This window comes from Mchenga conophoros, linkage group LG22 (assembly GCF_057382185.1).
Source record: "Mchenga conophoros isolate Kocher_MC1m ecotype Shallow Benthic linkage group LG22, M_conophoros_male_GT1.1, whole genome shotgun sequence".
Lineage (NCBI taxonomy): Eukaryota > Metazoa > Chordata > Actinopteri > Cichliformes > Cichlidae > Mchenga > Mchenga conophoros.
Genome location: NC_140546.1, coordinates 36,383,864 through 36,402,001, shown reverse-complemented (window position 1 = coordinate 36,402,001; position 18,138 = coordinate 36,383,864). Strand labels below are relative to the sequence as shown.

General features: G+C 41.1%; 2 protein-coding genes across 5 annotated transcripts in view; both read right to left on the bottom strand.

Annotated features, from left to right (window-relative positions):
* Window positions 1–485: 485 nt before the first annotated feature.
* On the bottom strand, window positions 486–6,603 carry arl4ab (ADP-ribosylation factor-like 4ab). Of its 4 annotated transcripts, none has more exons than XM_085261549.1 (2): window positions 6,124–6,417; window positions 486–5,482 (listed from the first exon to the last, which is right to left on the bottom strand). In XM_085261549.1, exon 2 carries the CDS (start codon window positions 5,403–5,405, stop codon window positions 4,800–4,802), a length of 606 nt encoding a protein of 201 aa, XP_085117675.1. In that variant the 5' UTR covers window positions 5,406–5,482; window positions 6,124–6,417; the 3' UTR covers window positions 486–4,799. The 4 variants fall into 4 exon arrangements, with proteins under 4 accessions (XP_085117675.1, XP_085117674.1, XP_085117676.1 ...); XM_085261548.1 differs by lacking the exon at window positions 6,124–6,417 and adding an exon at window positions 5,586–5,990; XM_085261550.1 differs by lacking the exon at window positions 6,124–6,417 and adding an exon at window positions 5,592–5,990.
* A 2,022-nt stretch (window positions 6,604–8,625) lies between these two features.
* The window catches only part of LOC146549842 (scinderin-like), a 42,762-nt gene continuing 33,249 nt past the window's right edge, over window positions 8,626–18,138 (bottom strand). Inside the window, exons 10-13 of the mRNA XM_085261714.1 lie at window positions 10,316–10,437; window positions 9,257–9,334; window positions 9,122–9,182; window positions 8,626–8,889 (exon numbers count right to left, since the gene is read on the bottom strand). Coding sequence (XP_085117840.1) covers window positions 8,726–8,889; window positions 9,122–9,182; window positions 9,257–9,334; window positions 10,316–10,437 — 425 coding nt within the window. The 3' untranslated portion in view covers window positions 8,626–8,725. The remainder of the gene's footprint in view (window positions 8,890–9,121; window positions 9,183–9,256; window positions 9,335–10,315; window positions 10,438–18,138) is intronic.

Below are 18,138 nucleotides of genomic sequence, written 5' to 3'. Positions count from 1 at the left end.
TTCTAAGAATAGAATAAGGTATTTTTTACTGGTGTAATTTAATTTAATTTTCAGTTGTTACAGACGGGACAGACATAGCTGGGGGATAGGAAAGGGAGAGAGAAAGATGAAGGAAAAGAAAAACAGAAGGAAGAGGGACAGTGAGAAATATACAAATGTCCTGGATCACCTGTTGAGAGAAAGAAAAGAGAAGCAAAAAAAGAGAGCAACATAATAAACACAGCACCATCGCATTAATCTAGCTAAGTGTAAATAACAGTAAATACTATATACTGAATGTTGTTGTGCAGCACGCAGGACCGACAGTACACAATGTGCTCTGAGGTAGCAACAGTCTTCTTTATTAAGATTACTTAGTGAAAAACACTGAATAAGTATTCTTGGTGTGTGTTCTTTGTTCTACTACATTTCAGCAAATGGTGTTGGGAATGCAGCAGAGTACAGTCAGATATCACGCAGTACCATCTGGAAGCCATTTGATTGGAAACAGCTTTATTATTCAGCATGCCGATGATCCCGAACACACCGGCAGTGGAGTAAAATCATACCTAAAGCCATTATTTACAAATAGAGGAAACAGGAAACATTGTTAAACCTACCAAAGTTTCTCGAAGAGTGCACTGACGACTTATCTGGGAGGTCACAGAAGGACCCTGAACATCAGCTAAAGAACTCCCGACCTCACTTGCCTCAGTTAAGGCCAGTGTTTATGATTTCACAATATGACAGAAACTGGGCAAAAATGGCGTTTATGATAGAGTTCAGAGGCAAAACCCACTGCTGACCGAAGAGAACACAAATACTGTGTAAACTAGGAGAATAGACGAGCTTTTAAAACTCTTGCGATCCATGGTGGGCTGTGTAAACTTAAATCTACATGAAGAGTGACTGCATTAGTGTATCAATACCATACTCTTTGGGTGTATAAGACACATATCATGTCATGTTCTTCTTCTGGCACATGGTGGTGCTAAACATGTTCTAAGAACTTCTCCAGCTTCACAGAGTTAAGTCTGTGACAGTTTTTAGAGCAGGGCTCCGTGCTGTAAATGAGCCTTTTTACATGTCATGTCCACTTTAAACACAGTCGGTAGGCTGTCATTCAAGCATCTGCAGTTTCCTTCCTCCACAGTATCTGCCCAGCACCCCTGTGTATTTTCCATTACACAAAGTAGAGCGGCGTGCCAGGTCAAGACTGCCTTTTCCCTTTGGCTGGAGGGTGACCGCCGGCAGTAAAACACTACTGAAGGTGTCATTTTTTTCTACATAATCATACCAGTCCTGGGCTTCTTGGTCCTGGAGTTTCATTAATGATGGATTAGTGAAGACACACTGTTGGCTGCAGCTTCTCTATCAGGTTCTACGTCTGTGTTTAGAATGAGGTCAAAATGAGGTTGAGAGACGCCACCACTTTTCTACTTGTATCTAGTCCAGTCGGCTGCCTGCTAAGGACACTGGAGGATGACTGTTACTGAGGGCATACTGGTCTCCAACCATTACAGTGTTCTGAATCACTTTCAGGTCAGCTAATGTGAGTTTGAGCTAACTCAGGGGTCACAGTAGCAGCACCAGTGGCTAGCAGCATATCTTTCATAGCCGTTCCTCCAGTCTTTTAAACAGCTGAGAAAAAAAGACTTTAAAAGCATGGCCATCCATGTTGGGGTGTATACTCAGCAGCGGAGAGGGGTGCAGGGTTGAGGTGGGACGTTTGAAAGCTGTGTGGACTTCTAATCTGATTCCCAGTCAGCTCCAACTGTGAACGGTGTAAACTGCAGTTTTCAGAGCTGAGAACAGGATACGGTGATAATGTAAGAGGAACCACTCCCTTCCTTGCTTCGGTTTCCTGAGAAGAGTCTGGCTGCCTGCCGACAAGACCCCACCCAACCAACCGTTTAGCACCGAGTGAAGAGATAGCAGGACCATTTCTGCAAACTGCCAACTAACAATTACTAAATGGCCGATTTTGTGTTCATCCAGCACGCAGTTCAGATAAAAACACTTTCAGATTATCAGGACAGATATTTGACTTTCGTGTGCTACAGAGAGCAACTTTCTATTTTACTTTTATTTAAAAGTATTTGCCCCCTTCCTGACTTCTTATTTATTTTACATATTTGTCACACTTACATATATATTATACTCATAATATTAGGCAAAGATATCCAAAGTTAATACAATATTAGTTTTTTAATTATTTCATCTGAACCCTGTGTGCAAAAAGTAATTACCACCCCTTATTAAACCATGAATGAACTGTGATTAACCAGAGTTTTTGAAAAGCTACACTCAGACCTGATGACCCAAGAAATCACAAAGTCTGATAAAATGAAGTAGCTAAAAGATCCCATAAAGCAAAACACAGCATGTCCTCGAGCTAAAGACACTCAGGAGCAGTTTAGAAACAGAGTCTTTGGGACTTCATTGAACCATGGTGAAAGCCGTTATCCACAAAGGAGTGGGTGACACAGTTAAAAGTCAGATGTAGTGGTGGTGGTGTGATGATCTAGGGCTGCTTTGCTGTTTCAGGACCTGACCAACGTACTGTAATTGATGGAACCATGAATTTAGCTCTACAAGAAAATCCAGCTCAGTTCATGCCCTGAAGCTTGAGTGCACTCGGATTATTCAGCAGGACAATGACCCAAGACAAACCAACAAGTCCACCTCGAAATGGTACAAAGAAAACCATCATCAAGGTTTTGGATGTTTTGAAATGACCTTAAAACTGATCCAGATGCTCTGGAATGACCATGAAAAGCAGTTCGTGCTCAACAATCCTCAAATACGGCTCAACTGAACACTTCTGTAAAGACAAGTGGGCCAAAACTCCTTCACAGTAGTTTCAAAGACTCATTACATTATTTCAAATGCTTGATTGCAGTTCCTGCTCTCAAAGCTGGCACAAGCAGTTATTAGGTTTAGGCTAATATTTTTCCACACAGTGCATGTTGGCTTTGGCAGCTTTTCCCTTAGTAACAAATAAAAGCAAGTAAGCCCACCAGCCTCAATAAATTAAATAATCCCTTAACACTACATTTTGTATTTACTTGGGGCATCTTTGTGTGAAAGATTTGTATGACAAACATGCCAAAAAAATAAAAATTAGGAAGGGAGAAAACACTTTTTAACGGCCCTGTTTAACCAACGGATTTACAAATGTACTTTTATTAGTATAACTGAACACATGATGTACAATTCCCTTCCTTTGAAGAAGTGGAATCAAAGTCGTGTTTTATAGCAAATAATTGTCCATCACGGTCATCCATGGGCACCCCGACTTTGGATGCAGTCCTGTAGTTTGGTGCTACACAACCCATTTGCTTACACACAAGGACACACGATAACACGTTTACCTTCAACAGCACATGTGGTGCAGCTGGAACCAGTGACACCGAGTTTGCTTCTGTTTTTCCCACAAAGTTACCAAATTGTAAACTTGTAAAGCCTCGTTAGGCTACCTTTGAATAAGCGAACAAGCTCGCGTTCATAGCACTGAGACGTGCAAAAGCCGGTGGCTGCGAATCCTTAACTCAATCAGTAAGAACTGCTCAGCCTTTTATCTCACTGCAGCAGCAGTTCGACAGTTACATACACCCAAACGCTTCGACGCTTCCACTCTGATCATGTTAATCGATGTCCAAAAAAGTACTTGAGCATTACTTTTTAAAAGTGTATTATTAATGCCTTACAACAAAAAGGAAGTAAAAAAACAAGAAACAATCACTACTCACTGAACATGAAAATAAATTCTCAGATGACGTTTAACATCACAGTTTTTATCCAATGTTAGCAGCACTGACAGTGGCACAGTAATCACAGGACGGGCTTAGACATTACAACAATGCAAGTAAAGCATGTGGGTCCAGTCTATGTTCTGCAATACAAGGAGACATGACCCTGAAGAACTTAATAAATGAAGAAATGTGGCTGGTGACCTGAAAACTAACATCTTAGCAGCAATGCAGATGACACTTGCATATCAAAAAGTATAATGCTGACTGATTGTCATCTTACTCCAAGTGTGACTCTGACTTCTCACTGTGGTTTTTTATGATAGTAGTTATAGTTGTTAGCTTTAAATATTTGAGCACTAACGTCAATTATTGACTACATTTTGTAATATAATCTAATATCAGAGAGTATATAAAGCCCTTTTTTGGTGCAGTTGATTGAAAAGCAGCCTCATGCTAAGAAAACAACTCACATGAGTCACATTTTGGTCTTTTGACACTGCTGTCAAGTGAAGAAACTGATTACTGTTATGTTTAAACAGTAACCAGATGATGAAAATCAATTAGTGTAAGTGTACTCTTGTCATGTCATCGAGACGTGTCAGCAGGAACACAGGCGCACCTCTGAAAAATAGCTTCTATTCAACTGTAGCGATTGTGACACGTGACGCTGTTTCTAGGAGTCAGTAGTGATTCTGTACTTAGTGAGTCGTTGTCAACTTTCAGAGCTTTGGTGGAATATACACGATCGAGACTTATTTGATTGTTTTTAAGTTGGTACAGCGCATGTTTCAACAAATAAACACAAAAGCTTTTTGTCCTTCTTTGAGAGTTCGGCGTATTGCTGCGCTAACTTTAGAATGACTGTTTGCATTCAGAATCCATTGCACTGTCCTCAGTGGGAGCACCGGCTGACTTTAAGCCATTTCAGTTGAAGGAACAGACCCAAACAAAAAGGGGCAACTGACAGAATGGGTATCACTGTTCCAGCTAAACCCAGTGTTGTATTCAGCCGTACTTGTGCAGCTTTAGATTCTGCTCATAGTTTGTAGTTCCTCTACTAGCACATCATCTCTTCCTCTTTTGCTGCCGCAGCACCTTTCTCCTCTTCATGATCATGGCATGGAGCTTCTCCAGTCCCTCCTGCAGTCCCTCGCCGATAATGGCACAAGCAGGCTGAAGGTGCCAGGGTGTGGCAGTGTTGAGCTCACCTAGAGACAACATGCTCTCCATCTCAGGCAAACTAAGAGAATTGCGCAGGTCCTGTTTGTTAGCCACCACAAGGACCGGCACACCCTGGTTCTCTGCCAGCCGTGTGATTTTGTGCAACTCTGCCTTGGCTTCCTCGATGCGCTCGGCATCCACCGAGTCCACCACAAACACAATGCCATCAGCACAGCGCGTGTACGAGCGCCACAGAGGCCGCAGCTTCTCCTGGCCGCCTACGTCCCAGAAGTGGAAAGACGCAGTCCGACAGCTGCCTCCAAGAGACACTTTGATCTTCTCTGTGTTGAATCCCTTGGTCGGGACAGTGTTCACAAACTCATTGAAACGCAGGCGATACAGCACAGTGGTCTTGCCTGCACAGTCCAGTCCTAGAATGACAATGTGAAGAGCCTGAAAGCAGGGGAGGCAGGGGAGCAGCGAGCGATGATCCGACAGTCCGTTTCCCATCTTGGCACACAGACCGAAAGAAGTTGCCACAAAATATTCCCGAGGTTGATCTTGTTGTGAAAGAACTGCAGCAAAAGCTAGAATGTAGAGGAGAAATGCATGAGTCCAGGCATGCAAACACACAGCACTCTGTTACTTTACAAGGGCACAAACACCCAGGAAGTGAATAAACCCACACACCCTTACATTATCCTGACACTGAGGACTGAGCTCGGAATAAAACAGCAGGGCGCACTTCAACGTGTGACTCTAAACAACGGGGAAGGAGATCTTTTAAATTCCCCCCAAATCCATCCGTCACCTCCATGGACAGATCAAAACCGGCCTTTGTGTTTTTTAAACTGAGCACACTGACATGTTGCTTTAAAAATGTGTTGCTTGGCAACCGACTTCTTTATGCCGAAAGGTCCGTTTCTAATCTATAAATTAAAATAAATCTTACGTTACTAACAAATCGACATGTGCTGAAGAACTGGGCTCCCGTGAGGTCGCTGATGAACACGTTTCCGACGACAAGAAAACTGCGTTTCTATGACTTTATGCCCGGTTTGCAGCGGCCGCTCCCGCCCTGCTCACTGAAGGTAGACACACGGAGACGGCGATAAGTGATGCGCCACCAGCGCTTCATTAAAACCTAGTATTAAGAGTTAGCCCGAACTGAAATATGGCAAATAAAGATTGATGAAACATCTCTATCTATATCAAACACTGTGAATACCTTTAGCTTGTTATCCGAGGAGCGGCGTCAGTTTGTGAGCGATCCAAATGGAGTCTGGCGTGCAGTGCTGTGGGTCCTGTGTTACAGACCTGACTCGCTTGCAAAGCCAACAAGTGTTGGAAAAAGCAGTCTTAGCGCTTTGGGCCTTTTATGCACGTTTACATATAAAGCAGCGTTAGGTTAGCGTTACATGACAAAGCAGGCGGACATCAACGCAATTTGCTTCATTGAGGGGAAATTAATTTGAGCTGTCTCTGGGGTTGGATATGATTTCCCGGCTGTTATCGCTGTTTTCTACAGAAGAACGGATCCGTCACAGTAGCAGCGTAAGAAACGTACCTCGACAAACGATGTTAACCCATCACAGCTGGCAGTGCGTCCACAGGTTCGGTCACCCACCGCTGTCACCTCCTCAGACGTCTACAACTACTATTACCTCTCCATTCCGCAGCGGCGCTAAGACCACTAGAATAAACACCACTATTTCCGCTTTCGCCTTTCAAAATAAAAGCACAGCCGGCATATTTGGTTTGGCTGACTTCCACAGGCTTCGAAGCAAATCACGTAAAAGGGAAGGGCTCATTAAACGTACCGATACAAAGGGTGCTGTTGTTTGGAAGGGTTTGAAATAGGAAATTATATAGCTTTAGGTTTCCCCATAATGCATCATCCTCGTGTAAAATCTTGTAATCATACAAGAGCTGCGAGTCCAGCGTCAGTGGCCTATTTATACGATTCCCCTCGTGTTGTACGCCCACCACGGGAACATTCGTCAAAACAGGATTATAGTAATACTTGTAATAGTAATGGATACTAGTGATATTAAAAGTTTATACTATTTCAGAGTTACTCAGGATTCATTCCATGCACTTTATAGTCTAATTATCATGAACCTCAATTTTTCCAAAGTTATGTAACACTGTTAATTTAAAGTCATTTATTTATATATTTATTTATTTAGCGACTCACTTCGCGGTTACACTCAAACCCGGGACTGTGCATCAAAGAGCACGTGTCGGTCGAAAGGTTTCTTTATGTATTTATTTATTTGGAAGAAGGCCAGTTTTTCAGGTTAGTATTCCACACACAGTGGCCTAAATTATGTTGAAGGGTTTAAAAATACATTATAGACGGGATACACATGGACAGGTCGCTAGTCCGCCGCTGGGCTAGACGCAGGGAGGCAGACACATTCACACCTCTGGGCAATTACGAATTAACATAATCCTTCTAACCGCATGTCTTTGGATTGTGGGAGGAAGCGGGAGTATCCGGAGAGAAGTCACCGGGCCCCGGGTGAAAACATGGAAACTCCACACAGAAAGGACCCAGACAGGTGCAGTAGGACCTTCTTGCTGTGAAGCAGCAGTGCTAACCCCCACGTATACAATTTAAAAAACAAAGAAACAACTACATTGCTTATTTTGATTTTTATCATATTGTCTCCAGCCCATAAATGAGCAACTCTGCTCTGTGGATGAGGTTGAGATTCACGTGCTTTTGGATCAATATGAATGTCGTGGCCAAATATTGTTTATTACATATTTTTAATTATATTATTATAGGCATAGTTGGTGCTTGGAAATGTAAAATTCATCTGGGGGCATACAAACATCTACACCGGGCCTCGTGTTCACCCTCTGGTGGTGGAATTGTATCATTCAGACTGTGACTACTTGCATACATGGATGGAGAAACTAGAAGACTAAATACACTGAGTCTGCCACGCTTTTGTTTCAACTGTTGTAAGAAGTGGTAACAATTCACAGGAAATGAATGACTCTCATTCACACAGTAAATATAAAGCTACCCAGTACACATCTTGCAAGCACAGAGCAGCCAATACACATATTCAGAGCAATGCATTTGCATTTTTTAAAACTGCTGTTTTTGTAAGTTTAAGGGATTCAGAAGGACCGATACAAAAACAGATGGCAAAGAAAACTTTCCAGTGTCCTGGCAGATGATGATGCATCAGGAGGTGTAAACCATTATGTATCACTGCCTGCACCGTGGATGTGTCAAAACAGACCAAAGAAGAACAGAATGCAGGAACTTCCAACATTTGATTATCTACTTTTATTATATAGCTCTGAAGTTTACATGCTTTATTTCAGCTGCACAATATTGTCAAAATCAGGAACATCCTTCCAGAGAATAATGCCCTGGACTGCTGAACTAGAAGATGACACAGTAGCCTTCAGTTAATCCAATATGCTGCAATAAGAGTACTAACAGGGATGAGCAGAGCTAGTATCGCTTCATTTGAAACCCTCAGCTGGCCAAGACTTCATAAACACTTGTAACATTATGCACGCCATAAAAACCTTTAATTACTGATTACTATCAAAGCAAGCTGAGTTGTTTCAGCTGGTATGAGAAAGCAGCTTATCGCGCAGTGAATACAGGACTGTTCCCATTAAAGGATTTTAATACAGACTGCTTTGAATACAACAAGCCTCTAAAGTTTAGAGGCTTGTTGTATTCAAACTTTAGGGAAGAAATCTACCACTGACAGTACACATGTAGATATATATTTAAATTGTGCTGATTATAAAGATGATAATATTTCTGTGTTCTGGTGATTTATCATGTGAATGTTTTAAACATTCAGAGACTTCACGCTCCTGGTGATAGAGTCCCAGTAGGAAGGGTCCCAGGCCAGGAACCAGCCTGTGAAGTTGGGAGGTTCATGGCCTTGTTTCACCACCACCACAGGAGTCAGCTTGTCACGCCCCCCTGGGTCAGTCTCAATGTACTGTTTGGCTGCAGAGGAGACAGTGAGTCACAGACAGGAACCTCAAACAAAAGTTTGTTGTAGGATGAATTTTGTAGATAAAAATCTAAAAAACAATATAATTAAGGGTTCCCATTAGCTGTTAGCTATTGTATTTCAGAACAGGTTCAAATAGTCTCTTTATTATTCAAAGATCTTTGAATATTACTATAGTTTGTCTCATGCTACCTAATAACATTCTGACTAAAGTCAAAAGCTCACCAGATTTGAGAGATTCAGCTCTCTCCACCTCGTTTGCATCCTTTCCAATCCAGACAAACACCTACAACAGAAGAGTGCGTGTGAGGGGTTGTTCACTTTGTCCTAAGATGTCTGTCGTGTTCTACAGTTGAGTACCTGGTCCCAGACATCCAGCAGCATCACGTCATCTTCAGCTAAGTCATCCTGTGTGAAATCTCCTGGAACCTCTTCAATCTGCATACAATAACATTTAAACTCAGCTACATTTCAATGATCAGTGTTTAGCACAATGTGACAAAAGTTGAATGAGGATTAGAAGCTCAGAATGTAGGTTTTAATGACACGGGACTGTGTTATAGCACAACTGTCCCACCTGACCACATGGGGAATGTAACAGGTAACTGAAGTGCTGTGAATAACTGTAACCTGTGTTATAAAGGCTGCATTTATTATTTAGAGGAGTGTTTAATGATATCCGGGTCTTCCAGTTTGTTTAAATGCACTACACCAAATGTGCTGATTGTCTGACTGGAAAATATAACAGCACATAATTACTGGTGAAGCAGCTATACATGATGTGGGTCTTATGCTGTCAAGGGCCTATTTAACACAAGTGACTGACATCCAGAAGTGCTACCAGTGGCTGGGCAAAGCTGGACTGAAAGACAGCACAGAGGCGCTAATCATGACCCATAAATAGTTCAAATGTGAGCCTCCAACTACGATTGGATAGTAAGCAAAGAAAACTGTCCCTCCATCTTAGTTTGTTACATCTGTGGGAAACTGTGGCAAAAGTAATACAAACAAAACAAAAAAAATTTCATTAGTCTGATAAATAATATAAATTCAGGTTTTTGTTTTCTCATTTTTATGATGAGCGGTCTAATAAATTTGTTAAGCACATAATTTGGGGGCGACCGTGGTTCGGTTATATAAATGCAATACATTATTATTATTATTATTATTATTAATTATTATTATTATTATTATTATTATTAATTATTATTATTATTATTATTATTATTATTAATTATTATTATTATTATTATTATTATTATTATTATTAATTATTATTATTATTATTATTATTATTATTAATTATTATTATTATTATCATAAACGAATACAATAAAAACAGAATAAATAATATGCTGGAAAGAAAAGTAACAAATAGATTCCTTCATGAGGGGAAAATGACACATGTTAAAAACTTACTGTGAACCTGCCAGTCTTGTTGGAACATCCAAAGAGTCGAGGAGGATGAGTCATAGACGGACTCTCCAGCCTCTCTGATGTCTGGTACTCCTTCTTCCCTCCTAATTCAGCCCAGAACTTAGCTGCAAGACAAAATACAAAGTGACATCTCAGAAGCTCATATAATCACATTCAAACATTCATATAGAGCAGACCTTCCCAAAGTGTGGGGCCTGCCCTCTGGGGTGGGGAGGGGTGGGGGCGCAGAGCCATTGCAGGGGGGGACGCGGTATGAAAAGGGGAGGAAAAAACAAAAAAACAAAACGCTTGGACACTGCTAGCACGGGGCGCCCACAGAAACGCAAAGCAGGAGATGAAGCATCGCTGAATATGTTTCCAAACCAACTTCATTCTAAGCCAAAGACTAGAAAATATGGTGAAGCAAATCTTCCCTCTGGCTTCACCTGCACAAGTGCCGAGGTAGGTCTCCCTGCAGGATTGCTTTTCCTTTAGTCGGGAGCAGCGCTGGGCTGCTGGCTGTTTAAATCACGGACAAACAGGATCCCACAGCTGTTTATGTTTTTGAACCCATTTTGCACAGAGAGGCATTTTTTGAAAAATGTGTTGATATCAATGTTGAATATTATTACACAGGAAAAAACAACTACATGTAAAATAATCACACCATGACGCCTCTGCCTTTGTAAATGGAGGGACAGTAACTGCGTGTAAAACCTGCAGACAGTCAGATTACAGTTTTTTCTGAATGCTTAAACCCTAACTGTGATTCCTGTAGCACAATCTCTAAAACTATTCAGACTTATAGCAAAACCACTCACTGAGTTTGCAAAACTAAAAGCACAAAAACTGCTTTGCACTCAGTTTGCAATTTTGTAACACACACTTTGCAAAACTGTAGGCACAATTCACTGCACAACACTCAATTACCAAATTTCCAACACACTCCTAGCAAAAGTATACACATGTATGGCTATCATTAACACTAATTTGCCAACTGTCTGGCACACTGTCACATGTGAAAACTTTTTTAGATAATTAGTTCACTTTGCAATCAGCCTAAGCACTATAATACAGGTAAGCTGTGTGTGCGGAGTACAATGGAGGGAGCAGAAAGAGTGAGAAGTAGAGGAGGCCGAGGAAGAGGACGTGGAGGTGAAGAAGTAGGATGAAGAGGACGACAAGGACAAGGAGGAGCAAGAGGAAGACGAGGAGGGGGGAGAGGAAGGGTAGGAAGAGTAAGAAATAGAATTGCTGATGACATCAGAGCTACAATAGTGGACCATGTAATCAACCGTGGAATGACCCTGAGGGTAGCTGGCCAACGGGTCCAGCCTAACTCGAGCCGCTACACTGTAGCAAGTACCATAGGGACAACTTGAAATGAGAATCGGTGAGTACAGTCACTTCGCACAAAGATTTGTAGCACTGCCATATGCCAATGAGAAACACACCAATACCATTGATGTAAAAATACTGAAATTGTTACTTTACAGAATTGCTAGATGACCAGATGCTGGGGCAGAGGAAGCATGTTCACTGCAGACCAAGTAACCCATATAGTCATTATGGCGATTGCAAATAATCCTATACTTGGTAATACACACTTGTGTTTGTTTTGATGTGTTTGAATAAACAGCAGTACTTGAAGTTTGGATCCCTCTATGCTTATGGATCTATGACAGAAGTATGAGCTCAAACTGACATAGCCTACCTTGTGCACAGAGAAAGCAAAAGCCAGATGTGTTTTGTATTCATACCATCAGTGTGCAGTTGGCGCATTGTGTGCTTAGTAGATGATGGCTTGTGTGTACTGTTTGATACGGAAACACCATTTTTACGAAGGTGTGAAGAGTTAATCTAGCTGTGTTTGCTTTTGCAAGAGAACTACAATGTTTTGATTATTGGGTGACAGGTTTTCTTATTTGTGTGAAGAGTTTTGCAAAATTAGCCAATAGTTACAAAAAATGTGCTTAAGCAATCAGAAAAAACTGTAACAGTATTTTGTCTCTATCTCCATTCTGCAATTCATCTCATGTAAACAATAACGTGGCCACAGCGTGACGTGAAAAAGACTCATACCTTTGACGTTGTGTGACGAACTCTGTATTCCTCGTCCACACGTAAACGCAAAAAAGGAGTTTTAAAAATCTCAGTTTTCGGTGATTTGAAACGTCGTTTACGTGGACGAAACAGCTGCGTTTTCAAAAATATCCGTGTAGGTGCGGACGTAGCGTAAAAGAGTTAGTAGTTTATTTTATTACAACCTTTAATTTATTGCAGTTTACTTGTATTTGTTTAATTGTTTACTAAATGTTTGAGGTGTGAAATAAACCACAATGGAGCAAAATATGGGCGTGTGTGGTTGTGCGTGTGCGTGCGCAGGCGCGCAGAGGGGGGAGGGGGGGTGCGAGCATTTTTCTTGTAAAACAAAGGGGGGCCCAGCAAAAAAAGTTTGGGAACCACTGATATAGGGGATGCTTGGCTGGCTGTAGCTCAGGAGGGAGGTCCAAAAGTTACCACACTAATCACAACTTTTCCAAAATTAAAAATGTATAATGTACTTTTTTCTATGTGAGTGCCTTCTATCTAACATTCACACACATATTCATACTTCGCTGGATGCATCAGAGAGCAACTTGGGGTTAGTATCTTTTTTTAAGGGTGTTAAGCCGAGTCTCCCATTCAGTGATCCTGGCCTCCAGAGCTGCAAACAGGCTACAGTTATTACAAGTATCGTTATTACTAAATGAGCCCAAAGAGTAACTGTAGACTAGAAAAATTTGCATTTCCTGCGAAAATGCAGTGTGGATGCTTTAAAGCTGAAGCTGTATGCAAAAAGTAGCTGAAAAAGCTGAAAAGTTGCAGAAATTGTAAAAACTTTGCAGAAGCAAAGGAACTTTGCTAAAATGGAATAACTTAGCAGAACTGCAATATCTTAGAGGAAACATAATACTTGGCAGAAATACAATAGCAGAGCAGAACTTAGCAGAAATATTGTAACTTACCAGAAACATGATAACTTCTCAAAAATACAAGAATTTAGGAGAAATAGTATAAGATAACAGAAAGAATATATTTAGACAAAAATACTTAAGCATTACAGAAACACTATGATTTAGAAAAATAGTACAACATAGCAGAAATATTGTGATTTACCAGAGACACTGTGATGAACTATGAATATTGTAATTTTGAATTAATACTATGCTTTAGCACAAATACTATCATTTGACAGAAATACTATGTTTCAGCACAAATATTATAAAAACCAGAAATACTATAATTTAGCAGAAATACTATATTAAGCACAAATCCTATTAAAAGCAGAAATAGTATGATTTAGCACAATAGTAATAAGTTAAACAGAAAAATTGGAAAAGCAAAATGGACAGCTGAAAAAATGCTGAACATGCTGAGGGTCCCTAAAATATACTTGTTAAATGAAAAAAATTGGCAAAAAAAAAATATAACAGCCACACAATCACAAATATGGACACATATGGAAACACACATGCACAGAGAGAGACACACACAAGATCCAATTCAGTCAACCAGTCTAAATATATTGAATTTGAATCTTACAATGAGATCATCCCATAAAAAGGCTTCCTCTCTCTCTCTCTCTCTCTCTCTCTCTCTCTCTCTCTCTCTCACACACACACACACACACACACACACACACACACACACACACACACAGAGAAGTAAGTTTCTAGCTCAGTCAAGCAGCCATGGAGCTGCTGAATTTGAATCCACCAATCAGAGAGCCTGTGCACTTTTTCCCGCCAAAACAGGTGCACGCAGCACAGAGAGACACAGGATTTTTGCAGTCTATTTCTCATAATGACGACTCCCCTCAAACAAATGACCATAATTTCCTAACTGTAGGGGCTAGAATGGTCATTCTTACACCGTTTTGTTCAGAAGACATGGGGGAATCTTAAAGTGTTGACAATTTATCATTAAAATATGAATTATTAAAGATAATTGACTTCTAATGCACCATAACTGAGTAGAGCAAAGCAAAAACTGCCTTGACTTGCCCTCAAACAACGCTTTCTAACTCTAAATCTATTTGGAGTATCAATATCATTCTTTCACCGTAAGAGACAGCAGGCTTTGGTGAACAATCATGGAAATTTTCAGGTCTCTGTGGAAATCCATTAAAAAGATATGACGAGAGAAAAAAGTGGTTCATTTCCAGAGTTTGAAATCTGAAGAAATCTGAGCGAAGGACGAATTTCCTACCCTCAAACAAGTCTAACTCATTTCAGAACGGTAATAGGTGAGAAAATAATTCTTGAATTGTGAGCGTCAGGAGTGTCTGAAGATATACTGGGACAAGCCTTATGTCTTAACTTTGCTTCGTTAAGGAGATATGACGATTCGAATATGCCTCTCATTACAGAAATCAAGCGGTGATTTTGAACAAGCTCTCCATTGACTTTCTATGGAGAGTTTTGTGACTTTGTGTTGGTCTGAGGAGATTTGCCAAAATTCTATAAATCCCACAACAATGATAGTGACATTTTCGGAAACCCAGCAAAAATACCTACGTTTTGATATATAATTTGTGGAAGTTGAGTGAAGATTGAGCAAGTAGCAAGAAGTTGTTCGGACATGAAGAGAAGACTGCAAAACCTTCAGTGGCAGACTGGAAGCCAAGTGCATAGCAACCATAACAACGCATGTATTTTGTGAAAAATCACAATTTTGCAACTGAAAACTTTAAGAGGCATAAAGGTAAAACGGTAAAAGATTTGAAAAAGCTGAATCATACCTGAATAGCCCAATAATTTGAGAACATTTTAAAGTTTGAATGGTTGTTCTACGTGAAAATATGAGGAAGTAGTTAAGTTTCAGAAACAAGCAAATTTTAGCAGAATTGCAGAAGTTTCCCATTCATTTCAATGGGACAAATTAAGCTTAATATTTTAAAAAGTATAATAGTGAAAAATACCAAAAGACATAGCAGGAATTAGCAGAAATAGCAGAATATTTTAAAATTTGAACGGTGAAAATCGGCTGAAAATTGTGGAAGTAGTTAAGTGCCAAAAAGTGTACGGAAGTCCCAAGAGGAACTCAATATTGTGGATGCTTAAAGCATCCACACAATAAAGAGAAACAGGAACTCTATAGTGTGGATGCTTAAAGCATCCACACAATAAAGGATAAAGAATAAAGAGAAACAGGATCTCAATAGTGTGGATGCCTCCGGCATCCACACAATAAAGTATAAAGAATAAAGAGAAACAGGAACTCAATAGTGTGGATGCTTAAAGCATCCACACAATAACTGTCATTAGGCACTTACAGAAACATCGGCAACAACGAAACCCTACATAAGTCACAAAAACAGGTAAATCTCGCTGCTTTCGGAGGCACGAAGATTAAGTCCACAGGCACAGTTACTCTCAAGTGCAAGCTAGCTGGACAGTTACCTACAATTCCAAGTTGTAAAACACGATGTGCAATCCATCATCGGATTAAAGGACAGCGTGCGAATGAAACTGGTTAGTTTCAGCAAGGAAGTCTACCATGTTGACACAGATCAGGATGAGACACCTGCACAGAAAGTTTTTTACGAATACACAGACCTGTTCAAAGATGAAGTTGGTGGCTTACCTGTAACCTACTCAATGAAACTCACTCCAAACGTGCCACCTGTCGTCAACCCTCCAAGACGCGTTCCTGTTCCCATGCAGTAAAGGTTAAAGAGGAACTCCAAAGAATGCAGGCCGTGGGAGTAACTGAACCAGTGGAGGAACCCACAGAATGGATATCCAACATGGTCGCAACACACAAAAAGAATACCGATGATGTTCATATGTGCATTGATCCAAGGGATCTGAACAAGGCACTAATGCAACCTCACCATCCCATCCGAACTGTGGAGGAAGTAGCTGCTCAGATGTCTGGAGCAACCATCTTCTCAGTTCTGGATGCAAAGAGCTCCTTCTGGCAAATCAAACTAGATCCTGCCTCATCTCTTCTCACTACATTTGCAACACCTTTTGGCAGATTCACATTCTTGAGAATGCCCTTTGGTATCAACACCGCCTCTCACACGAGTGTCCTCAGGCAGCCTCTGAATGCTAGACACTCGGAGACCTGTGTCTCTGAGTGGGAGACCAGAGATCACATTAACATGTGTATTAACAAACATGCCACGTTGGCCCAGTTTATTTTTCTTATCATTTTCTGTTGTTCAGTTCATTTGCTGTCATGGATAAAAAGTTTTTTTTCAGTCCATTAACACCAAAGCAGGTGGTGAGATTACAAACACAGAGAGGACATGACAAGATTGGAGTTGTAAGTAAGGTATGTGCTGAACCTCGCTCTTATGTCGTTGAGTCGGATGGAAAGGAAGACAGGCGCAACAGACAACATCTTCTGCCTGTGAGCGAGCCTCAACCGGAAAAGCTCGGATGAAACTGAACCCGATAAAGCACAACCCAACAAACATGAAACGATTCAAGTTCAACTCGCCCCACCACAACTTGGCACAAAATAGTCTGAACAAGTGATCAAGGACAGAAAAACGCAGGGTAAAATGAACACACCTAAAAAATGCCAAGTATGCTCTGATGACAACATACCGAACCAGATCTGGTAGAGTGTCTAAACCAAATAGTAAATACTTGGATTAAAAGCACACTGATGCTGTATTTCCTGTTTTGAAATGTGTTTTCTCTCATGTTATGTTGTTGCATATTTGTTGCATTTAAGACAATGATTAATGATTAATCATCCATGATTAAGACTGATTATTATAAGCAAACCTACAGTAACTAAACATCTGACACACTGAGCAGGAAAGTGCAGGAGGGACAGGTGAAGAGGCCGTGCTGCTAGAGAGCTAAGCTAAGCTAGGTGAATCCCTAAAGACGCAGTGAGTGAATACTGTGAATATAATTAGCGGGCGAATCAACAGAGAGTGTGCTTTGGAGAAAGCATGTGAAGATTACACTATGAAATTGGATGTTATCTATATTTTATCAGTTTTTTTTAAAATTCATTGTACATAGATAATCTACAAAAAACACCACTTTGCACTGTAACAGGAAGTTACAGTGCACAGTGAGAGCCAACACCAAGTGAGCAATGTGAAACATCATGTTGCTCAATATTTTGGAAACTGATTGGCCAGGTTTTAATGACTTGTGCTCACGACAGATGATGTGAGTCCTCGCCTGATGTTGACTCTGGGGAGGACGAGCTGGTGAAACGAGGGCTACTGGTAGATATCCTTGTCTCCAGAGTCTAAGGAAAACACGTCTTTTGACTTCATATGGGTTGTACCAATTTGTCACAGTTCCATCTGACTTGCTATAGGAACCCCCGGCACACTTCAGCGTCTCATGGACCAGGTGCTGCAGGCCCATGCTGTATGTAGCGTCAGCAGTGACTCTTTGGCGGTGCATTTGGCCACAGTGCTGGAGTCAATGAAACAGGTGGGGCTCGCAGCCAGTCTTAAGAAATGTGCGGCTGGATGGAGGGAGTTACAGTGTTTGGGGAGGCATCCCAAGACCAAAAAACAGCTAGTAAGGTAGTAAGGTTCCTGGGACTTGCTGGTTATTACTGCTGGTTCATGCCAGTCTTTGCAGAGCTGACCGACTCTTGACCAACTTCACCTGAAAGTGTGCCCCAGATCTGGTCCCCTGCAAGACACCTCTAACTTTACCCTCACCTTCATCCTAAAGCTTCGCGCTGAGGGCCGTTTTCTCCCAGCAGGTAAGACGGCTCCCCAGCCTAAGTGGGAGAGGGAGTGTATGTGGCAGTGGGGTGTGGTTTGTGGCTCAGCTGCAAGGGAGGAGTAGTCC